The 27,222-nt window shown below is 36.4% G+C and overlaps 1 protein-coding gene across 14 annotated transcripts in view; it reads left to right on the forward strand.

The window, feature by feature from the left end:
- CDC42BPA (CDC42 binding protein kinase alpha) overlaps positions 1–27,222 on the forward strand; it is a 189,832-nt gene that overhangs the window by 122,963 nt on the left and 39,647 nt on the right. For 12 of the 14 annotated variants that reach the window (XM_054194340.1, XM_054194339.1, XM_054194341.1 and 9 more), the window contains 8 exons: positions 4,409–4,656; positions 9,542–9,647; positions 11,413–11,537; positions 18,481–18,586; positions 19,193–19,341; positions 21,359–21,450; positions 24,157–24,233; positions 25,393–25,440. In XM_054194340.1, coding sequence (XP_054050315.1) covers positions 4,409–4,656; positions 9,542–9,647; positions 11,413–11,537; positions 18,481–18,586; positions 19,193–19,341; positions 21,359–21,450; positions 24,157–24,233; positions 25,393–25,440 — 951 coding nt within the window. The remainder of the gene's footprint in view (positions 1–4,408; positions 4,657–9,541; positions 9,648–11,412; positions 11,538–18,480; positions 18,587–19,192; positions 19,342–21,358; positions 21,451–24,156; positions 24,234–25,392; positions 25,441–27,222) is intronic. The other 2 variants (XM_054194344.1, XM_054194351.1) reach the window with 1 other exon arrangement.

The following is a 27,222-nucleotide window of genomic DNA, read 5'->3' on the forward strand; positions in this document are numbered from 1 at the left end:
GTGTGTGGTTGTTGTGATACTGCGTTATCCATTCAGTAAAAGCTCTGCATGGATCCTTCAGGATCATGGATCAGTTCACGAGGCTATTGTAGAGAAAAGGTCATTATTTAAAGAAAAAGGGAAGTTTCTCCAAATGGGAGGAACAGAAGAGCCCAGAAATGATGGCAGGTTAAGTGTAAACAGGATGTTAAGGGCTCAATAAAGAGAATTTAGAGACCACTTTGTAAAGGATGCTCAGAGTGATTGTGGGAAATTCTTTAAATCAAAGCAGAAAGCCACCTTAGGAAACTCACGGGGCTGTTTGAGGTAAGCTCCGAGTTGATAGTGCTGTGGCAGAAACGCTCAATGAGTTTTTGATGTGTCACAGTTTATTGGTGAAGCAGGGGAGATTGCCAGAGTGCATTCTTTGCAGCAGGTTGGTTAAATGAGCTGGATGAATCTGAGGATGATGTGTAGGAAGCATTAGAGCTGTCAGGTGAGTCAAATGTGAAGTTACCTGGAGCAGTGGCCTTGCCAAGGAGGTTCTGAAGGAACCAGGTGAAAAGTGAGAGAACTCGTGGCCAAGATGTGCACCCTCTTATTATGGATGGCCCACTGTGCCACTGTAACTCTCACCCAGAAGATCCTGGGAACTCCAGAGGAGTGGGTGTGACTTCCTTAGGAAAGGGGTAGAGGCTGTAGTAAAGAGTAAGGTCGGTGGGCCCGTGGAGGAAGCAGAGCCTATTGGGAAGGAGGCAGTGTGCCTTCTCTCCAGCCAAATCCTGCAACACTCACCTGCTGGGGTTCTGTGAAGTTGTCAGTAAGCATGTGGATAAAGGAAATCCAGTGGATATCATGTGTTTGGATTTCCAAAAAAACCCAGGCTCAATATAAGTCAGCAGTGTGCCCTGGCAACCAAGAGGGCAAACTGCATCCTGGGGTGCATTGAACAGCATCTAACTATCTATGTGCCAGGTAATGCGTTATGTCTCACTTGAAACAGGCATGTATGAAAGCATCTTTTTGGATGCCACTGTTAAATTTGGGCAGGAAGAAGCTGAGGGGAAATTAAGTTAAAAGTTTACAAAATCACAAAGGTAGTGGATAAGGTGAATGGAAGTGTCTGTTTACCAAACCCTACAGTACTCTGACTGAGGGGTACTGATGAGGCAAACAGGACACGCATTTAATACGATACTTCCTCACTGAATGAGGAGTGAACTCCTGGAACTTGTTGTCACAAGAGTTTGTGGTTGTGACAGTATCAGCAGGTTCATAAAGGGATTAGACAAATTGATGAATATCAGGTCCCCTGACTATGCAGAGAGGTACCTTCTAATACCTTTAGTCCAACAGTTGTATTCCAAGGGGAATGGACCTCACAAAAAAGGCAGGCCTGGGTGCTGCCCCCAAATAGCCACTGCTTTAGGGAAGATACTGGTCTGACCCGGTAAGGCATCTTTTAACATTGTTCTTCAGTGAAGCTGAATGTGATACTGGCAGGGTACGAGTAGCGAAAGCATACTGTATAAGTGAAGAAGTGAATGGCTTGGACCTCAAGTTGGAAGAAGGTACCAAAAGAAACCAGTTACCACTTGCAATAAGTTTCTGATTCTAATCAAGCTTCTATTAATGTTAAATAGAGCTGTATGTAACAATGGAAGAGGAGGGCTTTCACTTTCATCAGAGCAGTATTATAATGCCTACAGATCTCTTTCTGTTCTTCACTAATAGATAGATGTGTTTATTGTTAGCTTTTAGGGCATGTCCCAGGTGTGTATTCAGGCAGCCAAAATTCTGTTTCTGGATTGAATTACACGTATAGAAAAGGTGTGTTCAGTGAGTCTGGTTTGGGGCAACTGTGCAATTTTTCGTGATAATTTGTACAACTGATTTATTTTTTTGTTTATTCTTTTGTAAGTTCATTTCAAGGAAATTTAGACTAAATGCATGTTAAATGTAGGTAGCATATTGAAAATGAAATTCTTAACTCTTTTCCTACCTGAGCAACAGCAAATTATTAAATTGAGAGGAATAATACAGTAATCCACATAAGTGATAATTAATAGGATTGTAATAAGGAAGTTTGCATCTTTCTTAATATGTTGCATTTGGCAAATATTTATACCATGAAACCTTGGGCTATAAGCATGACAATCCTAAGTAAGATTCTCCATATTCTTAACCAAGGTAAATTATTATTACCATCTGCAAAGGGCAAGATACAAGCCTTGAAGCAGTACAAAATAGCACTTGTAACAAAAGGCTAATCTCATTAAAGACAAGCCAGAAGTCTTCGAGATTTTTAATGGGACGTTCATTTAGGATTACGTTACTTAAATAGGAAGTTTTCGCATGCCACCTGCTCTATTATTGCAGTATTTAATGGTTATTCTTCTTTAGTCTTCAAGTGCAAAACTTGTTGTCTGCTAACATTGCAATTATGGTACCCATAGTACAAGATACACATATCAATACATATAGTAATATTTACAACGCTGCTGTCAGTTTGGAATATTCAGCTTCGTAACTGCCAAATGAAAGAGCTGCTGTGTGGAGGGTTTTTTTGTTTGGGTTTTTGTGTGTGTCTGTGTGCGTGCATGAGAGGGAGAGAGGGGGAAGGCTTCCAGCGTAGTTATGGCATCTAACTATCTATGTGCCAGGAGATGCATTATGTCTCTGTTGCACCAGTTGTCCACTTGAAACAGGCATGTATGAAAACATCTATTTGGAATTTGTGCTTGCATCCATTCAAAATATATTCTCTGTTTACAATATTACTCTAGTTCTGTAAGCCACTGCAGAATACCATCCAGCTCTCTTATACTGCACCATCTGTCTTGTGGTCTTAATGGTATCTTTTCATTGTGCAAAAAAAATAGGAAATACCATTAAAACATTTTGTGTACCTGATAGATGATGTTGCAAAGCCCAAACTTTTTATGTGTTCCATTGACATATATGTGTAGACAATTCAGCATGTTGGGCAGTAACAAACAAGTTCAATAGTTATCTGCCTGTGCATGAAAGAAAATACCTATACTTCCTTTCTTTTTTTCTTTTTTAATCTTTCTTTCTCCAAGCCATCTCCTGTTAGGTTGGTATCTTCTTTCTCCAATTTACCATGCTGCATCCTAAGGGCAGGATTTTACTCCTAGATCAAAACAGGTGGTTGTTTTGATGAGTTAGAGAAAACAAAGTGGTAGCAGCACGTATCTGGCTCGTACGTTTAGGGGGCTTTGCAGTGTTCTGCTGACGCTACCAGCAAGGCCCAGCTTTCTCATAGAATTTGTCGTGGTAGAAATTCAGCTCATCTGGATGCTCTACAATGACATTTAACTCTTAAAGTCTATTCATACATCAGCAAAAGAAAATTACCCAAAGCCATGTTTAATTAAGGGTAACAGGATTTTAATGTGTCATGGTAAAAATGGAGGTATAATTAACAAAATATCTTCAATCCTCCTGAAGGTGTGAGACAGTCACTGTAAGGAAGTAGGTTTTCCAGTTACCCGCACTTTCTTGAAACACAGTATTTTTATTAAGTAGTTTCCTTTTGTTAGACTACCTTTAATTACATATTTTAAAAAACAGAAAAAATTCCAAACCAAGTTATACATGCGTTTACATTTAAAAGTATTTCATACTTGGATTTCAGTGCATGTCATGCCACTATCTCATTTTGAACCTGATCTTGCTCCTCCTCTATGTTATGGCAGGACATTGAGTTTAGGGAGTGCAGCATTTGGTGCAAATGTGTATGTATCCTGAAGCAGTGTGTAAAGACTATTGAAATGCCAGAAGACCTCACTAAGAGAGCTATGCAGCTGCGAAAAGTGAAGTAATTACTCTTATTGTTTAAAGCTTGTTTTTCCTAGTAATCCACTATGATGTAAATGGTCAGTTTGAGTAAAATAGGTCAGGTTTCCCTCCTGATTGATGCAGTCCATACAGTGTTCTGTAGCTAGATTTTAGCCTTCAGTTAAGCCCCCGATTGTCTTAGTATAGCTTTTCCACAATTATTTGTGCTTTAAAATATATTGACTGTATATCATAGTCCTTATTCTCTATTCCTGAAAGTCACTTGAACTTATTGCTGTCAACCGTGTGAGTGGGAGCATAAAAATCTTCTAATTCTGTGGTCACTTTCTGACTGCATGTAAGGGGAGTCAGAATGTGGCCAGAGATATTTAAAGTGATGATCAAATTTTAAAGGGCTTGAAAACTATTACTGTGTTTAAATCACAAGATGAGAAAGAGTACAGTTCAGATTTATGCTCTTAACAAATTTTCAAAAATGTTGAGTTTAGATGTGTTTGACTTAAATCTGTAATGGGATATTTTCTAAATATAGGCTTATGAATATTGAGTTGTTACTAAACATAATTTTCAGCATTCTTGAGTGCTAACTTGGGGCTGTTTATTTTAGCAAAAACAGGTTGGTCGCTCACCTGGGGTAAGCAGTATAGAACACCAGCAAGAGATCACTAAACTAAAGGCAGACCTGGAAAAAAAGAGTGTTTTCTATGAAGAGGAACTATCTAAACGTGAAATAATGCACGCTAATGAAATAAAAAGTCTGAAGAAAGAACTGCGGGATGCAGAGAGCCAGCAGCTTGCCCTCAAGAAGGAGATCATGGTTTTGAAAGACAAGTTAGAGAAAACCAGAAGAGAAAAGTGAGTATTGTATGGAATTTACCTTTATGCTCAAAATACGTTTTTAAGTCTCCTAGTATGTTTCCAAACACAGTATCTCATCCTTAGCTTTAGTGCAGACAGGTGCATTTTGGCTGAGCTAATGCCAGGGTTGAAAATAATCACCTTTAAAAATATGACAGAACAAAAATATCCATGACCCTGTACTGAAACAGTTAAATTTTGCACCAGAATTCTTGCACTGGCGGACCATTCCAGGGTATGTAACTTGAGTTGCAGACTTACAGCTCTGGGTAAGTCAACCCCTGAAGCTTATGTTGCAGTTTAAAATGACATTTTTTTTGTTTGGTATTTTCATCTTTTGATGCAAAACTAATGTGTTAGAGATCAACTATTGCTTACAATTCTGCCAGCACAGGAACAGTCACTTAATGCGGACTAAGGCTAATCCATGCTGGGTTTCATCCAGTGTTAACATCAGTCATCAGACTACTGTAGGCATAAGGTGCTTTATCTCTTCTGACATGGTAATTTGTCAGAGACCTGCTTTTTTCTCTCACACTTGGTGGAGCTTGTAGCTGGCCTTGAGAATGTTCCTTGAGGCATTCATCAATAAAAACAAGTTTTTCTGTTGGGTAGTGTAGTATTGGAAATAGTCATAATTTGAATGTGTTCGTTTTCATTCATAAAAAATTCAGAATGCTTTATAATGCTAACATAGATGCTTCTTTTTGCTGCTGTAGTAAGATGGCATATTGGAAAAACCATGGAGAAGTTCCTGCTGAAACTTAGCCAACCAGTAGCGAGTCCTTATATATAAAGTAGTAAATAAAATAAAGAATTTTTCAAAAAAGTTATGCAAATAAAGGTGGAAACACTGTTTCTCTCGTAAATTGTTTCCAGCAGAGGAAGTAGATCATACAGCTGGAATTCAGTGGATGAACTGTTTCTTCCTAGAATATAGCTGTTCATAGGCTGGACATATTAACACAGTAATTTACTGCTTTGTTCTAGGTTGAGAGGTAAAACTTGCATCAGCAGCATGTTTTCCTTGTACCACAATTTAATGCTCTTGCTGACCTATGAGTTATAAATGCACATAAGGCTATGCTGTCTTGTAATATATAAAGGGGATAGTATGATACTCCTTTAATGCCGTGTCAGTCCAGTAGTGTCTCAAAAGGAGGAATATTCAATAAAGAATCATTAATACCTCTTTCTGCAGGTTAAACTGCTGCTAAAGATCATGTTTCCAAACACTGACCAGACCAAAACCTTCTTGGAGGTTGTACAGCTGCAAAAGTTCTAACTAGATGACCATCTAGTGAAATAACGAATGGCCTAAAAATGCTGATCTGCTCCATGTTAGCTAGCTCATAAACCTTTCAATCGAATTTCTTTGTATAAATAAAAAAAGAACCAGATGCAAATCTGAGTGCTGACGTATAACCGTGTGTTTCTGTGTGTATTTCAAGTGTTGGTGTAAGACAACATTTTAAAGCGTGAGCAGAAGTGTGTCACATAACCAGAATCCAGCATTCGGCCCTTAGTAGGTAGGGCTTCAACATCAAGTCATCAAGCACGTGATGAGTGATTAACGAAGACCTGATCTTAACTGGGTTTTGTTAAACAGATCTGCAGAATCTCATGCAAGTATTAGGACTCCAAAGAAATGCTGAAGTCCACTGTTCAAAGTGTGCTGCAGATTGGCTTCCGTAATGGTTCAGGGATTTAGAAGGGAAGCTTAAGTATTAGGAATAGAATAATTGCTGTTGCTGCTTGATTCTCAGTATTTGGTAGTTTTCCTTAAGAGAACATGGATTTTTTTGGTTTGTTTGTTTGTTTCTGCTTACACATATTGTTTTTAGCTTTTGTAATCAGGCATGCAAAGCTTTTTGTGAGTCTGCCAGTACAGAGGCGTTCAGTGTAGGTGCTGAAAAGGAAGCACCTGGAGGCTTTGTGCTGAAATAAGTGGAATCATTTCAACAATAGGCTTGGGCTGGGCGTGAGGTTGAAGTGTGTGTATACAGTTTGGGAAAAAAATTTTAGTAGTCTAAAAATAATCTTTAGTGCATATTAAAAAAAAAAAAGGTTTTGAGAAGAGGATGCAGTTGCGTTACTTCATAAGGGCTAAAGTATAGAGTGAATAAGAGCTAGGTAAAAATCTGTGTGTACTTTGTTATGTACCTTACATGTTGGTGGTTTCCGTTTCATTTTTTAAAATAGGTATCTTTTTCTTTGTTTCCTTCAAATTTAAGCTTTCTTTTACTATTTCAACAGCATAAGTCTTCAAGGGAGAGAAACTTCCTTTCTGTACAAAACGATTGCCCTTTGCTAAAGTCTGATAAACTGCAAGCTATTAAAATTGGGAACACAGTATCAGGCCAGTGATCTGTGTAGCACGATGTTCCATTTCTTGGAATTGTCATTATAAAATATTTCAGAAGAAGGTGCAAGGAACTGTGTAAATCGTGTGTAGAATTTAGTTTTAAACCTGTCATTTAATGATAGATTTATAAAGCGGAGAGCTTTCTAAAACCGTGTTTGTTGTTTTTAAATTGTGTGATATAAAGAAGCCTGGGGGCTGGTGTTTGTTACAGGTCTACTTTTCTTGGTTTCAAAGCAGTAAGATAAAATATTTCTCCACTTTGTACAGCTGCAATAAAGAGCTGGAGTGACAAAGTGATACTATAAAGCTGTATTTCACATCGTTTGCATGTGGTTTGCTACAGTTATTTTACTGATAAAAAGAAAGCTGGATCATGTATGATTTTTTTAAACTTGAAGAGCGCATACATAGCTAAATTTTAGATGAGAGAAAAAGCTTGATGGGAGAGGAGGATGCCAGGCTTCAAAGCAAATCTGTTATTTTGATCTTCCTGGCTGTCCAAGGTATGCCTATGGAGTCTGTCGCAGTTCTGTGGTTTGCTGAGTTGATGTTTCGGGTAAGATAGATTATACCCACATTCTCCTCTGTTTAAAATTTAACTTTCTTGTTTCTGTATTATACTACAACAATTGGACTTTCTGGGTTAGTGGCAATCACTAGTTGAATTAAGAATGTAAAATACAGAAAATAACAAATATGTTGGGCTCTTTTACCAATCCGAAGCTTCCTTAATCCACCACCATTTATGGCCGCTTTGAGCCTTGAAGCCTTAAAAAACCAAATTTTAGACAAATACAGAATAAAAAACCCTGAACAGAACCATAAAGCCATAAAATCTAAATGAAAGAAATAATAAAAAATTAGTTTGGTCTACTGTCTGAGAAATTAGCTTTGAATCTGTGCCTTGCAAACAGAAGCAGGACCTGTTATTAATTCCCTTGACAGCCGATGCTTTAATCTCTTCCTGCCTTTTCCCTAGACTGCTCATCATATGCATGGAATCTGTTGATATGGAAAAGGAGTGGTGGTGAATTTCAAACTTGGTGTTTAAACAGTAACAAAAGTATGTTACTTTGCTAGGACCAGTGTTATGTTTCAAAGGATGCCTAGCAACACAGAATTTCACCATGAGTCTAACATGCTGTACTAGATTTCAAAGAGTGGTTGAAGCACTAAATGAATTTCAAATTTGGAATAGGAAATTCAAACCAGCAGTACTCTTAACTGGGTTCACTGTAACCACTGACACTTCTCATCTTTTAAGGGTGTTCTCTCAGTTTGGCAGTTTGTAGTAGTTCTGCATCTCGGAAAAAGAGGCGAGGATGTAATTTCTCTGTTGCACAATGTAAAATTCTGATCAGTATCCAGAAAGAAAATATTTGCAATGCTCAAAACAAAGTTTCCCCTGGATTTTATTTTTACAGAGTTAACCTTTTATACTGTGTACTTTTTCAAACCTTTTAAGGCTGGACAGTGGTATTCACTGAATGGATATTTACTGTATCTGTGGCATTTATAGTCTAGTTCCATTGACCAGCTGATTAATTTTGTGCCAATTACCTGAATAATTGGTGAAACGGTGAATACAACATGCAAGTTTAGTGATTCTCAAAAGAGTGGATGTGAGGTGGGAGTTATACGTCTAAAACGTTGCCATACACCACTTTAAGGAAATTACAATGTTTTTTGGCAAAGAGAGGACTCGCAGCTTCATTTATTTTCAGATTCTCATACCCATTGTGCAAGATCAAAGTTGATGTTAAGCAGAATCAGCCAGGGGTTCTCCTCTACTGAATGATGTCCACAGGAGAGGGGAAGGGTTGGGGAAAACAGCTACTTTGAAAGTCTTTCTCAGAAAGAATGGTCCAAACCTGCTCTAGAATCTGGTGATATTAGGAGTGTAAAGGTTATCTCATAGTAAGTATACAGTACCTGAATTAACAGTTCAAACGTGTCCTCTGGCTGTTATAAGTTGTCCGAAGTCTAGCCCGTATAAGTTTTTCTCATCAGAGACCCAACCCCAAGTGCTCTTATTTAGCTTCTCTATGTGCTGATTTGATATGTGGTCATTTTTGTCTGTAATTCTGTGTGAAACTTGGAATTGTAGAAATGTCTAAGTTAAAATAATGTTTTCTGTGAGCTGAGAATTTACCTTGAATGCCTTAGAATATTGACACGTGCTTCAATCTTGCAGAATTAGAGCTGCTCTGTGTTTGAAGGATTCACCTAAAGAATAAAATACGTATAAGTGAATTGATAAACATTAGCTCAGTGGAGCTCTAATAATTCCATACTGAAGGAAAGCTCATTGTCTAATGATAAAATTCAACAGACTGTCTTATAGTCCTAAGTTGGTAGTATAATATCACATTTGCTTAGTTTTAATATGCTGTGGTATTATCAAGCTAGTACTTTCCTTTCAGCTAGTGTGTGCATTGGTCTTGATGTATTTAAGTGACAAGTGTGATGAGTTTTAGAATAGGAAACTTTATCATTCTACTTCATTTTATTTCTTAGCCAAAGTGAAAGAGAGGAATTTGAAACAGAGTTCAAACAGAAGTATGAACGAGAAAAGATTCTGCTAACAGAGGAAAACAAAAAGCTTTCAAATGAACTTGATAAGGTAGGTGCTGATTAGTTGAGTCCTGAGTTTATAATTATTGTATGCTACGTACAAATTGGACAATATAAAGCTGTATTGGTTATGATCAACATTTAATTGATAGCAGAAATAAACATTACAGAGAAAATGGTGATTAATACTTGATTTGAATAGAGAGTATCTACATATATCTGAACTTGAGAATGTGTGCACACACACACATATATATATACGCGCCTGTGTGTGTATTTATGTGTAGGAATTGAGTTAGATGGTCTTACGGTTTAGTAAGATTAATTTTAGACAATACCTTAAGCAAAAAAAATCAGATTATTTCATTGTATGACCCAAATATAAAAATACATAGTTAATGATGTGATTACTTAGAGTATATTTTCATGTCAATTACTGTGAAATAGCAGGGCCCCTCCCACCTATTGAGATTAAATGTTACTTTGAGATATTAAAAAAATACAAATGATAAGGCATATTAATTGGAGTGTGTTGAGCAAGGAGTAATTGTGTCATGCATTCAGATTATCTCTTTATTGTTCATTTTGACAGGTTATTCAAGTTCATTGTGGATTAGCCAAGTCTTGCTAAACTTGTCTATTCTTTTTGTAATGCATTAAATTTTATAAAAATATGATGAAAGTACAGTGTTCTTCAAAGTAAGCATGTTTGCATGTCAGTGTTCAAATTAAAGTATATTTTCATACCAGTGTAAGATGCATACTATATATGCCTATATGTAGGCTTAGTCCAAGAACAGTAAGAGACTAGTCACTTTGATAGTTTTTCTGCTCGGTCTCCTTTTCTTTTTTTTTTTTTTTTTTTTTTTTTTAAATTTGGTTAGCTTTGTATTTTTCTTGTCAAATGACATCTAGAAAATAGGCCTATTTAAATCATAAGCCCATTTAGGTGATAAATATGGAGTGGAGTACCCATATTAGGAGTAAAAAGCAGAGTAGATTTAAAACTGATATTTTTTTTCTTCATTTTGAGTTGTTAATGTATTTCAGTACTAAAAGAAGCCTTTCGCATTCTAAGCAAGCCTCCCTATAAAGTCTATCTGATCTGTAATTCCAGTTTGACTTTCTGAATAATTATTGAACATAATGAAGGTTTCATTCCCAATACCAACTCAGGTTAGCTGTGGCTTTTGTCTTGCAGAATGTGCAAGTATGAATGACAGCTACGTGAATGCGAGTGAGGTTAATTGCTAGGTATAACATATTGTACTTACAGATGTGCATTTAATTTCAATTTCCCTGTCTGCAAGTAAGTAAAATGAAAAATAGGGGAATGTGAGACACCTGGAGAATCTCAGGACTGAGTTGTGGCTGTATCTGTTAAGCCTCTCATTCTCCATGGTTACTAAACAAAGGAAAGGTTCGGCAGTTTCATCTGAGCTGTAACAATTTTTGTGCCCTTGCTTTGCTCTGTTAACGTAGTTTTTTCTATATAGAACATTGCACACCTGAAAGGTGCAAAGCAGAAGCCTTCTAAGAGTTATAGAGTCATTTGGAGAGTAATTCTCAGAAAATTAATTAATTAGAGTAAAAATGTAGTTGTCATCCATAAAAATGGCCTTTCAGTACAGCTAAGGTCATACGTGAGAAGAGATTCTGACTTTTATTGTTACATGGTGTTTATTGTGATGGGTAGTACCAATTTTTAAAGCAGATGCACTATGTGGGAGAGCGGAACGTGTGGCTTTGAGTCTGCACAGAAATGGACCCACAGCAGCTTATACCCTTAACAAGTTGTTTAAATTCTCATTCAGCTCACCACCATGTTTGAGAGGCTGAGTATGAATAACCGGCAGCTGGAAGAAGAGATGAGAGACCTGGCTGATAAAAAGGAGTCCGTGGCACACTGGGAGGCCCAAATTACTGAGATCATCCAATGGTGAATACTCTGCTCTAATGTCATTGCAGAATCCTCTCAATAGGTGGTAGGGCGGTTATGGAGTTTTTGCCTTTGCACGTGGCACTTGCGAGTGCTTAAGTGAAGTCTCTCACCCCTCTGGGGTTTTGCTGTGTTTTTGCTTGAGATTTTAATAATATCCAAATCTGGAAACTTGTGTTCCTCCTTAAGAGCGAAAGTGTCTTACCTAATACAACTTCTTCAAGTGCAGAAAAATCATGGCCACTGGGTGTGGCTTGTGGCTTTGGAAGAATGCTGGAAGGAGTCACGTGCTGAGCTCACGCCTCCAAGAGGGAACAAGCCTGGGAAAAGCAGTGGCTGAGAGTATTTGTGTCTCGGCATTAATTTCCTTCATCTGCTTGGCACGCGGCAGAATGAAGCAAACACAGTACAACTTTTATGTGATTTTTTTACAAGGAGGGCATTTGAGACTACCACAAAGCCAGTCAAGTGATGTTTCTAATAATAGTTTTGCTAAATAATGACGTTATGTTTCTGAAGTCTTGTGTCCAGTTCTAATAAATTAAGGAAAAAAACCCAAGTTGAAACTATTAAGACAAAAAGATTGTTTTATCTAGGTGGCCTTTACTTTTCCCCTCCATGCCTGCTTCTCTCCCCTCCCCTTTTATGGTCCATTGCAGTGTTTATCATCTACAAAAACAGTTTGCATCCAGACTTTTTTTTTTTTTTTACAGATCATCCACTTCTGGGAAGATTTTGTCATCATATACTAATCTTTTTTTTTGTTTACTACTTGATTATTCCCACACACACACCATTTTTCACAACTCATGTTAGTGAAAAAATGTAATCTAATTTATTGTGTCCAAGCCTAAATGGAAAACATTTGTTTTAACAAAACCTAGTTTGGTTTTGTTATAATGTCATTATGATTTTGTTGTCCAAATACAGAGAAGTTTGGCTTTTGAATATAGCCATGTGAATACGTAATAAGAAAGAAGGCTGTCCTCTGGGGTTCTGGAAGCATTTTAAACAGTGTTTGTTACATAAAATCATGTAATGCGGATCTGTGTTAGGAAGTCCATTGGGTCTCAAGGCATTGTATTCGTAGCAGAAGTTAAAAAGTTTAAAGGGTACACTTCGCGTGTGTTCCTTTTAAATCTTGTCTCATAACTGTGAGTGTAGTAGACAGCCTTCTCACAAAAATAAATATATGAAAGTCATTTAAATGAACAGTTTATTTCTAGCCAATCAGAAACCTTTATTCAGAACAAAATCAAAGTAACAAGAGAGGCAAGTCTATTATTTCACATTCCATATTGTTTTAAGGTAATGCTTATCTGTCTTAAGGCACCAAGGTAACCAAACCCCCTTTTTCAGATTTACATGTGAAAGCATTCCTAAAACTTGGCAGTTCTGGAAAAAGACAAGTCAGAATTAGCTGTGGATTGTTTTACTTAACACTAGGTAAAAATGCACCAACAGCCATTAAGAATGTCCCTTCTCCAATTTATGAGAGTGTTTAATATGAGAGAAGATGTACTACTGATGTGGTTCAGATGTATGATAAAGCATCTTGCATGTATTAGAGATGTCACTGGGGAGTAAAATAGGTTTGGGATTGAGTTTTTTGAGATCAGGAGCATGCAAAACTGAGTGAAAGATACCATTTTACCAATCCCTTATGATAATATAGTGTCTTTTAAAAAGTACGGAACCAAAAATTAAAGAATTACATGAAAAGAAGATAAAAATAGAAGTACTGTGGGCAAACATTAAGGGGATAAAACATACCTGGCTTGGTTCCAGTTTTTAATCACTGTACATATCTCAATTTTCATACTTCTCTTTGCTTATGTTGAATTTTTTTCAACTATGTGAGGCCATATCTTGGCTCACATCTTTGTCTTATTATGTTTAGATTTTCCATGTGTTACCCAGATAATCTGGTCATGTCTGTCTGCTCTCCTTAGAATCCAGCACTGCATACTGACACTAGGTCCTTCTCTGGGGATTTTTTGCTGTGGAACATGGGGTGCTGTATGAAGTTATTTAAGCATCTACAATAATGATATACATTTTAAAAGAAAAAAAAACCCCCACCCTAATTTTGAAGAAAACTAATCTTATTTAATCAGTCATAAGCCTATGTTTTCTTCAGAACCTGTAATTGAAATGCCTACCTGTCCACCTCTTCAGTATGACAACAGAATGGTTGGAGCTAACAAGGTAGGGTAGAGCTTGTAGGCTCCCTCTTCAAAACTATCAGATTTTTCACATAATATTACTTTAAAATACATATTTTGGGTCCATACTTTTGACCTCTTAAAAATGAGTTTTGCCTACTGCCTTCTTTTTGTACCACGATTCATGAAGGATAGGAGGCAGTAGAAGGAATTAATTACTGGTTTTGCAAACAGTTTGCTCAACTGCCTATGGTAGTTGAAGGCATTTGTTCTAGTCCTTTTTTAAGTAACACAAGCCCTTCCTTTGAGTGCTTGGACATCTAATAGATATCTCTCAGGAAACCTGCCCCACTATTTGAGTGCACATTTTGGGTGCTTAAGCTGGTCACTTTCTTCTCCTTGGGCCCTTCAAAATTCTGTTTCTTTCAGATTTTACAACTTGCAAGTAATTTTAATGGCCTGTCATGTTCCCTTTAGCCTTTCACTTCTTTCTTGCTGTGCTCTCTTGCATCTTGTTTAGGGCAACCTTTTTATTTTTGTTATTATCCCAAGATGCCATAAGTATAGCCAAAGTCTTAATATAAACACTTGAATCAAAATTTCATTGCAAATTCTAATGTGGTAGCAGTGGACCCTCACAGGTCATTCAGCCTTAATGGAGCTATTATATTGACAAGTTTATATTTGCCAAATCACTCATCATTCCTTGACAAGAGTAAGAAATATCGAGGCTTTTATAGTCAGCTATAAATTTTCCTATGGGAGATGGGAAAGAGATTCATTGCATAGGAGGTTAATGCGGTCGCTTTAAAAAGCAATCTTTTAAATAGCCATGGTACAGTATTTCTGTTCTGTTGCAGAAAGGAGGTTGATGGAAATGTTGGTAGTGATTCCCAGAGTACTTGGCAAGAATTGTAACTTATTAGTCTCTCTGGGAGGGATTCATGTAACCTAGTTTTAGAAGTCCTAAGGTAGACAACTAAAATAAATCCCATGACTAGTACTGTAGAAGTCTGTTTTTCTCCCCACTGGTTGAGAAGGAAATATAGACAACTAGTTCAAATAGACTTCTGTATCGTTAAGTATGTTTCTATGCATGAGCTAAATCCTACCTCATTTACTTATAGAGTGGGTGTTAGGCTTAGATTCAGCTGGCCAGAAGCTGTGAGTGTTGTTTACCAGAAGGTTCAGTTAATACTCTTCTTGTTGACTAGATAACTTTCCAATCAACTGTACTACGGTTGATTTCATCTTAATTATTGATTTCATTAAAAAGCAAACCAAACTCCACAAAACATGTCAGCATTAAATCAAACATTAAAAAGCCCCAAAGCTGTTTGGTTTTTTTGAAATCTGGTTGCTCTCAGAAGAAAGCACACGAAAGTTGTGGAAGAGATTTAGCAAAAATTCTGGGTAAATTCAATTGTAAGAAACTCAAAACATCAAAAATTCTGAGATGCATTATTTGAGGTAGGAATAATCAGACTTTAATTGTCTATAAATAGAAATTCTGGAGGGCAGGGAGAGATTTCAGGGTTTGTTGAAAATTTTTAGAGAAATAGTTTTAAAAAATAGTTCTGCTGGGGAAAAATAAAATAATTGAGTTGGAGGCTTTGAGCGTAGTGATATGAAGACAGAAATTTAAAAGCATTGAGAAACTACAGAAGAAATGGGCATCATGGCCTACGGACTTCCTTGGGGTTTTTAAATCAGGTAAGAGACAGCTTGGCATAAGATCCCAGGGCTTCAAGACCACTATCGTTCAGCAAAATATCTCCAGTCCTCTGGGGCCATTTTGTGTTGTAAAGTATCCTGGATAAAGAGACCCAGAGAGTCTGTAGCAGCCTGACAAATAACATACTAGATAGTGGTCAATGGTAATTTGAAGGTTGTCCTGATGTTGGCCTCAACTAAAAAGTGAAATTAAAATTTTAGAGGAATTTGTACTATATCGCTGTTTTAAGTTCTTTATAGTTAACAAACTAAGCTTGTACAGGCACTTACGTTAAATATAAAAACAGAACCTAAAATCTAAATTTTCAGTAAAGAAAGAAATTACTCTGGGTGGAACCTAAGGAATGTTTCTTCCTTGGGTCTTCTGCTGTGCTTGTTAGGGCTCTCTGCAAGAAAGGGGCGCAAGGAGAGGAACATTAGTAAGGTTAACTTTACCATTCTTGCTTTATCTTCTTAAAAAAAAAACCCAACTCAGCAAAAACTGCAAGAACTCTTTGGGTTCACGTGTTTAATCAATGTATCTCATTATGTAGAGAATGTTGCCATCTAGTGGACAACAAAACTGTATCTCAGCTCTAACTTGTAATGCTTGTGTTTACTGTCTTAGGATAGATTTTTTAAAAAATTGACTTTATATGTATATTTTCATTTTCTGTATTTCTGCATGTTCATTGGAACACCTCTCTGAGGTTATTGCATGCGCAGCTTTGCAGAAGTTAGAGCCTTAAGGTTCTGTGCATCATAAACCAAATAACTGAAGTGTTTTCTCACCTTCAATAAGGAAGAATCTATATGGCATGATAAATATTGACAAAGAAATTGGACATTTAAATTTTTTCATCTTTAATTAGAAACGTTAAAAAATAAGGCACCAATTCAATTTTATTTTTAATCTGACATTGTCCCTTTTTTTCCGCAAAGATTTTACATGTCCTTAAAAATAGAGAAGATCAAATGCCAATTTCTAAGTTACTTTTCCGTTCTACATCAGGAAAACTTACTTTCTCACTGTGAGAACCCCTCAGTATTTTTATTTCTACTTATATTCTCTTGGTTTTGCTACACGTTTCATTATGCACCCACACACACACACACACCTTCCCCCAAAAACATCTTAGGCTACTTCTCACATCTTTTGCCCACCCGTCTACCTTAGGTGGTTTATATAGGCCAAGATTATCTGTATCTGGTCGTCAAAATGTCTTTCATTCAGAATGTTATGGGGGAAAAAAAAAAAGTTGGCATGCTGCCTCTATTGAGTTGTGGTATACCTTGGGAAACATACTGACTCATTAATATCAAAATGCTCGCTGACTTTTCATAGAGTCAGGAGATGTTGGGGGTTTTTTTGTTGTTGGGTTTGGTTTTTTTTTTTCCCTAGGCTCCTCCCCACCTCTTGAACTAATTTGTAGGCAGGAGACAGAGAAGATAAGCCCCAAGGCATGAATAAGTGTTAACTTTTTTATGCTGGGTGGGAATTGTGTGGCAAATGGTCGCTATTTTTGGATTAGCTTCCTCTGTATTAAAGCAATCTTCTTTATATAAGTCTTAAACTGCACACCCAGAAGTTGCTGCAGCCTGTAGCTGTTTAGCCCATAGCTTTTGCACTCTGATCTTGCCCTAAGGCCATGATGGGAAAGCTCTTGTCTTCCTCCCTTGCCCATGGCAGTTCAGAATATGTGCTGTCTGTCGTGCCTCCGGGTTGGCTATCTAGAAATCTTTGTTGAAACATTATATTACTTTTATTCATTAGTGGTAAGCTTGCGAGTAGCACCTTTTCCGTATTCATGTATGAACCCCATAGTATCAACCAGAGAAACTTATATGGCTTTGTAGGCACGGAGCGGGAATCCATTTCTGGAGAGCAGTCACTGAGAGACAAATTCAACCATCTGAAAAACTCTTTGTCTCCAATCCAACATACTCAGGATTAAAGTTACCAAGGAACGATCAGGAGGCAAGGATAAGTTAATTTTCATGAAGTAGAAAAAATACTTTCACACTTTCCTAAAAGTTACTTAAAACTGAGGATCATTCCTTATAGCACATCCTAAACATTTCTGTGGATAGTGTTAATAGATTTAACTGTGATTGGGTTGTGGTATTAGACTGCTGGTGTCTGAGACCGGCTCAGAGACTTGGGTATGCCCTGGCGTTGCAGAACAAGAGGAGTATGTTCAGAGCCAGGCATGTAAAGTGAAAGGAAATGAGTTTTTTTTCCCTTTTTCAGGTTGGTTCCCCCCCCACCCCCCCTCTTTTGTTTGTTTTAGGTTTTTCATAAGCTACTTAGTTTCAGTGAGGTAATTTTTTAGTAACTTTCTTTTCTATGTTAATACCTGAGGCAAAAAGTGAAGAAAGAACCTTCTGCTGTGATTAATCACAGAAAGTTGTTTTCCCTTTGTAACTGATGATCAAAGAATCTGAAAAACAGACATGTCTCCTCCTTGATGTGTTTACACCCAGGAAACATGTCTTGATAGAAAGCAAGCTCAGGGGATGAGAGAGCCTCTTCTGGCTCATGCTTTTTAATAACATTAGAATTAGACTCTCCCTATTTAATTAGCATTTCTTGAAATAACATCACTGTTTGATTCTAACTACTAGTTCTCATAGTCAATTGATACAGTAAAGTCAACCACTGGTTCCGGTATTATGTGGATGGTCAAACTGTTTAATTATTGGTTATAAATTTTGTCTTAATTTACTCCCTAAAATAGGTTGAATCCTGAAAGGTTTCTTTCCTACAGTCCTCCCAATTTCAGGTAGCTGACATTTATACTGAGGCATGTATGACTTACTTAGATATGTAGTATTTCAGTCTTTATTCCCTGTCTTGATTTAAGGAACTCTGCAAAGCAGCACAGGCTTAGTTCTGTGTGGTTTTCTGTATTGTTTTTTTTTTTTTTTTTCTTATGCGTTCTGATTTTTGTTTTGTATTCTGCTTTTTTCTGTTTCTGGTTGCTATTTTATTTGTGAAGGGACTTTTGTCTTTTTCTTTAGATTCTTTGATTAAAACACCTTTTCCTTCTTATGTGATTTTTTAGGGTAAGTGATGAAAAAGATGCTCGAGGTTATCTTCAAGCCTTGGCCTCTAAAATGACAGAAGAACTAGAGGCTCTGAGGAACTCCAGTTTGGGTGCAAGAGCTACAGTAAGACTCTATTTCCATACGTCAGATTTTTTTTTTTCGTTGAAAAAACACTACTTTGATAGTTTCAGCTGCAGTAATAACCTGTCTGTAGAGTCTGAGTCAAAAGTTAAACTTTCTAGAGCTTCCCTTCTGAATAACTGAATAGCAAATTTATTGTTTATCAATTAATTAAACAGCAATGTCTTTATAATGTGATTTTATCTATGATATTGTTCAAGTAGCTACTTTATAATCATATATGAATTGTTGAAGGAAATCTATACTTTGGGTCATGAAAGCCTTAAAATCTTTCACTAGTGGAATGTGAATGTCCTTCATAGTTGTCATTTGAATTGAGGCACATCAAAACTAGAATTCACAAAATCTCTTTACTTTTGAGATCATGACAGCATAAGACATTCATCTTGCCTATTTAGTACTTGAGTTTAAAAATAATACTAATAACAATACTCTTCATTTTTTAATTTTAGATTACTTTGGAACTAATGAACATAAAGAACATAATAGACTGAGAAACGTCATTGTTGAAGTTAGTTACTTTCCTCATTTTCTGCCTTTTTTTTTGCTTCTTATACTTCCTTCTCCTTTTTTTTTATTCTTTACTAGGACATGCCCTGGAAGATGCGCCGCTTTGCAAAACTGGATATGTCTGCAAGGTTGGAACTACAGTCTGCTCTTGATGCTGAAATCCGAGCCAAACAGGCTATTCAAGATGAGTTGAATAAAGTCAAAGCTTCCTGTATCTCTACAGAGTGGTAAGACTGAATTGTTCTGATGGAAATTTACTTTGATACTTCCCAGGGAGTGTCATCAAATCATGATTTTAACGATCTTGTCTGTCAAAATTCGCTAATGAATTATTGCCAGTTTCTTATATCCAAATGTGAAAAAAAGACCATATCTCTCTTCATTGTGTAAGCAGCTGAACACTTACTGGGAAAATTTGAAATCTTGAAGACTTTAAGAGGGGACACTTTCTTTTAAATAATATAATCTCTCCTAGTTGTGATAACAAGTTCAAATGCAAGCAGAGTTTGGTTTTGTATCTTAGAACATACTCTTTTCCATTCTTTTGATAGCTGCATTGGATTACCTGACAAAAATCAATTATTGCATACTGATTTGAACAGTAATAAGATGTGCTTATACATTATGAATTCTTTTATGCCTTCCTCACTCAGACCTCACTCTCTGCCCTCCTCCACTGCCCCCCCCTTAAAGTACAAAATTTATTCTGAGTTGGGTGAATGCCTGAAGCAGGGGATTAGTGGGAAGACATTCCATTTCTAGGTCTCCAGCTTCAATGTAACTCAGTTCAACACTACCCAAAAGAACTATGGACATCTCTTGGAGCCCTGTGAACACAGCTTCGGAGGCATGTGACTTCTTCATAGCACCCACCAATGAAACTAGTGCCTGTTATTTCCTTGGTTAGCTTGACAGAGACATCAGAGGCAACACATGAGCTTTTCTATACCTGCAAGAGAATCCTTCAAATTAAAGTTTGAGGCATGTTTAAGAATAAGCTTGCACTGCTGCTAACCACTGCCAGTAAGTTCTGCTAAAAAAGAAAGGCTTGAATTTCTTTAGCTGTGGTTCTGATTCCTATTGCAAGTTGTTAACTCTATTAAGCGAAGAGATTTTAATAGATAAAAGGCAAAAATATGATCAAATACAAAATACATATTGTTTGTATAGTTCCTGTGATATGTTGTAATTTGACTTAAAGTAAGCATGGCAAATTTGCCACAGGAAGAAGATTGGTCCTGTACTACGATGTGATAGTAGTTACATTTCCAAATTATGAATCCCACTGGGCTGGGGATGCGGTGTTGGTCCTTTGGGTTGGTGTAGGTTGAAGCAGGCACTCAAGCTGAAGTAGAACTTCTGAGCCTCATCTTAGTCACACACCCATTCTGTTCCTCTTACTGCTTTCTCTACATAAACGATTTTCACAGTATCAGTTCTCTCATCTTGCAGTGTCTAAGCATGTGAATAGACAATACAAGGCATGGAAATGGCTTCTAGGAGAGAAGGGGTTGGGTGTGGTGAAACGATTTCAAATACAAGCAAAATGAATAATTTCTCTTCAGTCGTATTTGAGGAGCAGTGACTTGTTTTGCAGCTTTAGGAAAGCAGTTGGACAGAGCTGACGTTCAAATATATTATCTGTGAAGTGGGAATACCTTACCCACCTTACTTGGGTGTTTTCCAGGCCAGGTAACATGATGATAGGCAGCACTGTAGATCCTCTGAGAAGAGGAGAACCAGTGTTTGCTTTGATAGGCAAGGATGAGAAGTGTGGTAGAAATGCATGGTAGTGTTACCTGTCAGCTGTGAATTAGAAAGCACTGAAACAACTAACTGTAGAGCATCTGAGAAGAAAAATAGTTCAACATAATCTATTAGTATCACGGGCACTGTAAATTAACAAATAGAAAACCCTGTATTTTTAAGCATAAAAATACATGTGGTCTTTTTTTCTCATTCACAGGATACAGGCTCACACAATTACTCATAAATTAGAAACATGAGCCTATTTAATGGGTAAACAGGCGCAATGAATTGCTTGTTCTGTTTGTTTTGGGGTTTTTTTAAGATACAGTACTAAACAGGTCCTAATAGATTTCTGAATTCATTCTCATATTTGATGACATGAAGCTTGCTGGGCGTTTATTTCTAAATAGCATGCAGTGATGGACAAAGAAAAGTGACTTGTATTATGGGTTCTCAATATTTACATACGTTTTCTTTGTTTGTATTCTTTTGAAGTAAATTGCAAGAATCTGAGAAGAAGAACATGGAACTGTTGACAGATATTGAAAGGCTGAAAAAGGAGACAGAAGAGCTTAGATCAGAAAAGGGTATGGCAACTGATATCCAAGTAAATAATATGTTTCATGTTGGTGGGTACATCTTATCAATTAAGATGTACCTTGCAACTAAAATATACCAACAGACTCTGGCATACAAAACATGAGCACGACAATTGCATGTTAAGATGTACCCACAGCAGTTGCATTTGCACTTCTAATACGTACATGTAATATGTTTCAGTTTTGCTGATACACTTTGACCCAGTAAGGTATCATTGGAGCCAGAACTGCATTATTTTTATTTAGCATGTGTATAGTGATTTACTGCCAGAAAACTGCTAGAAGTATAGGTATGTTTATAACTTTTTCCCTCTTTTATGGTGGGTGAAGGTATTTAGGCTTCCGTACATAGTCATAGTTTTCTTCATCTATGAATGTTTTGGGCCTGTCTACACAGAGAGTAAACAACTTCAGAGACATTCGTTGCATTCATTTGTTTCTGGGATGACTTTGTGGATTGGCTTTGTAACCATGTAGTAAGCAGTGTGGTCATGTTTGCTTTGCTGTGGTATTAAGACTATGTTCTGGGATTTCTAGTGCATCTGTCTAACAGCATTTCACATTGTTGCTGGGAGAAGAGACTTTTTGGTACTTCTCAAATGAAAAAAATTTTCATTAAGAGATGATTAATGATTTGGCTGATTCTTCGCAGTTCCTGTAGTAGCTCTCATATTTGTATCTTATGAGTCACATGGGAAGATGTGATTTTTTCAGGCCAAATGGAATTACCTAATTTTCTGTAGGGAGCTGTTTGAACTCTAGAGTTTCAAAACCCTGGCAACAATTGCTGCATAGAGATGTCAAATATTGTTCAGCCTTTGCAACTTAACAACATGTCAATCAGTAATGTATTGTAGTTAACATTCGTGGCCTATATGTAGGCCTCCAAGTGCTAGTTGACTGGTAAAAATAATACAAACCTATACAGAACATTAAAAAATGACTGGTCCCAATTAGCAAATAAGACTTAGGGAATTGATACTTGTTTGTCTTGATGCGTAGCGCTGATACCAGGATTATGCTTCTTCCAAGTGCTTGGAGAGGAACTCTTGATAGCATCTCCCTGGAGAGAATAACGTTTTGTCATGTTTAGCTTTCGTTTATAGATTCTTGAACTCTCTTTAGTATTTTGTATGGTTAGTCAACTTCTGAAATCTTCTTTTCCGTGAAACAATCTGTTAAGACTTTTTAATTAATATTTTACCCTCTATTTTTTCCAGTATTTAAAACCTTATTGTTTTTGTGAAAATAGAGATAAACATTTACTCTTTTCTAAAAAGAGAAAAACAAACAACACAGACAATGTGCTGTTCAAGGAAAAGTTAGTTATTATGCTTTTTGCCAGAAGTAAATTAATAAGATTCTACTGCAACTATTCAAATATTTTTGTAGAAATGCACCTTAATCCAAAATCATTATCATCTTTGGGCTTGGTTTTCTCTTATGAGAAGAAATATATTGATGTTTGAATCACGAACTACACAGAGGATTCAAATATTGTCAATGTACAGTGTTAGAGTAGCTTCCTGTGTGTGGAAATTGATTTCTAGGAATGGATTACTTAGATTAGCACTTGAATCCTTTGGTCGTTATAAATGTAGGACAGAAGCTTAGAAGGGTGGGGGAAAAGATTACTAAAAATGATTCTGTAAAGTAGCAGGTAATTTGAGAATTGTTTGCAGTATTTTACTGGGGTTTCAGTGTATGTATATTTTTAAGAGAAAAGGGTTCTTTGTAACTTCTTTGTTCACTGTGGGTTATATTTAGAACAAACAGGATGATATGGCCAGTTAGAGCAAGACACTATGATGTTTTTTAAAAGAAATAAGTGACCTTTGATAGCACCAATCTTTGGAGATGCACACAGTCCTGCAGGCTCTGGTCATAATATGTGTGTGTGTATATATAATGGATTTATAGTGTTCAGGCAGCTGGAGTTTGTACACATCTGTGATTTATAAACAGCCACACAGCAACTTGAATTATGCCCCAAAGAAAAGAAGAAAAAAAATAAATCAGTTGAAGCAAGTTAAAATAATAGTCACGATGTGCCAGCCTCTGCGGCTCCAGAGGATGCAGTGCTCCTGCTCTGCTCGCTGGCTGAAAACCCACAGAGGCATTTGAAGCTTTACCCAGGATTGTGGTGTTACTCTGGGACATGCAAAAGCGAGAGGTGGCAGACAGGCATAGAGCACAGGTCAAGGAACTCGTATTATTTGGAAATGCAGTGTGTTCCACGAACAGCCCGTTCCATGTGATTTTGTGGAACCTCACTGTTTGCTAAAGCTGTCTTGTCACGGTAGGCCGTCCAGCGTGTGACTAGAGCAGGGGTGACACCCGCTGCCTTAGTGTGTATGCTGGTATGTCATGCAGTGCATGTTACAAATGGACATAAGCACATTAGAAACCTGTGTCTTCTGCATAATAAACACGTAGATACAGTATGTTTTCATGTTGAATTCACACCACACGCATCCTAGCTTGGAAAAGCTTAATTAAACATACGCTGCTTGCTTAGTGGGTGCAGGTCTATTAAAAAAATCTTTTCCTCTGGAAAACAGAGCGAATGTGACAACTTGCTTCAAAAAATGTAGGTGGTTCAGGTGTATGCTCAAACCTCGATTCAGCAAGGCAAAGGTCCTCCATGAAAAAGTCATTTTTCTGTAGCTTAAAAAACCTGCTGCTGTTTTCTAGGTGTAAAGCACCAAGACTCACAGAATTCTTTCTTGGCATTTTTGAATGCGCCTACCTCTGCTCTGGATCAATTTGAAGTAAGTGTACAGCTATTCTAACTTCTCTGTTAGTCGGTGGAACTACTGCTGCTATGTGTGGGTTATATGCATATTTGCTCAGAGTTTGCTACTGTATTTTAATTATATTGCCCATTTATATTTGTGTATAATAACATGCGAGAATTGTTTGTCATTTACAGTGCTGGCTATCTTCTCTTGAACACTAGTAATCATAGTGAATTCTCTCTCAAACCTTGAATGCAGAAATTTCCCTGATTTTGTAGTGAACATGAAAAGCATAGTTGTTCAAATGGCTTTTCTTTGTATTTGGAAAAATGCTACGTAATGCAAAGACTGGTTTGGTAAAATAAGAGAAAAGATAATCCTTGAATGTACTCCATGAAGTCATACTGTATATTTATTAGTTTGTCTTCATCTTCTGTTTATTTTACACAGATCCGTAAAATCCAGATAATTACTATTCATCTCTTCACAGATCCTCTATATTTAAAAAATAAATCTGTTTAATTCCTTTGTCACTTTTAGACAAAAGTCCAGTTTAGGTAGAAAACGTGGAAGAAAAAAATCGAAATGATACTATACATTTTATATCTTCTTTTTTTAATCAACAGTAAGCAATGCATTATTTTTCTTTTTAAAAGAACAGCTGGGGTGAAATATTGGTCACGCTGAATTCAGAGGGGACAAGGCACCACCTTTACAGTTAGATATGGGTCTAAAATTTTTCCCTGTTTTTTCCTGATGGATGTACAAGGTCATCACATTTAGTTATGAAAAACCATCATCTCTGATGTTATTGAGATTTCAAAATTTACTTTCTTTTCATTGTGTTTTCATTAATTCATTGTTCTTTCTTGAAGTCCTCACAATTAACACCATTTTTTAAATTTGCTTTTTAATTATTCATCTTATAAGTTACTTTCAATATAAAAATCATGTTGGAGTGTAAGAATATTATTTTACTGAGTTAATGCTGGAAAAAGATTGGGGTTTTATATGGGTAGTTTATTGATTAATTGTCTATGAAAGGCAATTAATGAAAACTTACTGTTAGTGGCACTAGTTATTTACAGTTCTTTATTTTTGCACTTTTATTTATACTGAACAGTTTTCTTCATCCATCTCTTTCTCTCTCTCTCTCTCTCTTTTTTTTTTACTGCTGTTTTCATTAAAATAGGATTCCTTTTCCTCCTCTTCATCCTCATTGATTGATTTTATGGATGACGTAAGTCTTTGAGTTTCAAACCAGTAAATCCCTCGATAACAGAGATCAGTTGATTGATTTGGAATATTCAAACATTAATGCAGTCAAATTAAAAAAATCTGAAGTGCAGTGGAGAACAGAATATTTCTGTAATAGCATACTTACGCCTATTTATATAGATAGATGTTCAGTTTTAAAGTAAATGTTTTTCTTTAGGTGCAGGTGAAGAATTCTTAATTGCAGTCAGTCTTCCTAATGGGGAGAAGCTGCTTTTGGGCTTTATCTACTGATATGGCCTGTAGAAAGTGGTTCCATTTAGTTCTATTGCTTCATATTATTACTTTATTGTTAGTTGTTCCCAAAAGTTTTCTGATTGCTTCAGTGAAATTTTTTTCCTTGCATACAGTTAATTTCTGTTTGCCCAAATAAAATATTGTCTCTTTTTTAGCCTATATTGTAAGAAGTAATTTTCATTATAACTGAAGTAACTTACTTCTTTTTATTGCCGTTTGAGATGCTAGTTTTTAATAAGGACAGTGTTTAAATATTTAGCCTAGTTAATTGCATACTAAGGGAATTGAATTCAAAGCTGAAAACTGACTGCATTATATTTCTTTCAGACTGAAGTAGCAGGTACATAAAAATAGTAATAAGCTTTTTTTAATCAAAGTATATACTATGCATCTATGGTAGGGAACCATCTGTTACAACTCTGTAGGTGTGTTGTGCGTGTACGTCTGTGTCTGCTTGTATATATGTGTATACACATACATACATATTTATATTACGTATTCAAAATAGTGTAATTCTGTTTGCATTAAAAGGTGATGTAATTAATTTTATTCTAGAAATGTGTGCTGGGAAGGATGTAACAAAGAGGGTATCGTATATGGTCCTAGTCAGTATACTGATTGCATTTCCTTTCACAAACTCTGAAAGAATGTTTTTCTTCTAGATGCTTTTTTTTCTGTAAATCGAGTATATATCTTAGACAAAATGTGGAGGTACATTTGTGGTACCATAGTAGAAGGTATTTGTCTGCACTTTTGTACAGCATATAGAAAACCTTGTCTTGCTGATTTTGTTGGAATTTTCTTACACCAAAAAAATGAGAGTACAGTTTCCTGTTATGTTATGACAGGATATTTATATTTAATAAATATTATTTGATATATTGATAATGAATATATATTTAATGAATAATATTTATATTCCTTAACCGGACTAAAGAAGTGTTCTCCATGTTGCCTGAGTATTATGAACACTTAGTTTGTATCAGCATGTTCTTTCATAGAAAGTTGCCTTTAAAAAGATCTAATACTCTCTCCTAAAAGCTGTTAAAAGAGAAATAAAGTACATATGTGGTAGAGTAGTTGATAATGCTTTGTTTTGCAAGGGGAAACTTAGGACAAGAAGGTTTTCCTGGTTGCTATCTAGTTAGTTTTGAAGGACATCAGTACATCAGTACTTTAGTCTGTATTTATATGTTGGTTGGCGTTTTTGTGGGTTTTTTGGGGGGTTTTTTTGTTTGTTTGTTTTATTAAAGAAGGCAGCGTATTTTTTTCACAAGCATTTTGACAAAATAATATTTTTTTGGTCTATGCAAGTGAATAATGTTCTATTGGCTTACATCCTTTAAGACGTTCTTCTTGATTAATCCACCCAGATCAAATCTTTTCAGATACCCATCTTTTAATCTTTGATAAAACTCTAGGTATTAATCTGTATATTGTTGCATGTGAATGACTTAATACACGCGGAATCAAACTTCTCTTGTTACATCTTCAGTCAGAGTCCAACAGG

This window comes from Rissa tridactyla, chromosome 3, assembly GCF_028500815.1.
Source record: "Rissa tridactyla isolate bRisTri1 chromosome 3, bRisTri1.patW.cur.20221130, whole genome shotgun sequence".
NCBI classification, from domain to species: domain Eukaryota; kingdom Metazoa; phylum Chordata; class Aves; order Charadriiformes; family Laridae; genus Rissa; species Rissa tridactyla.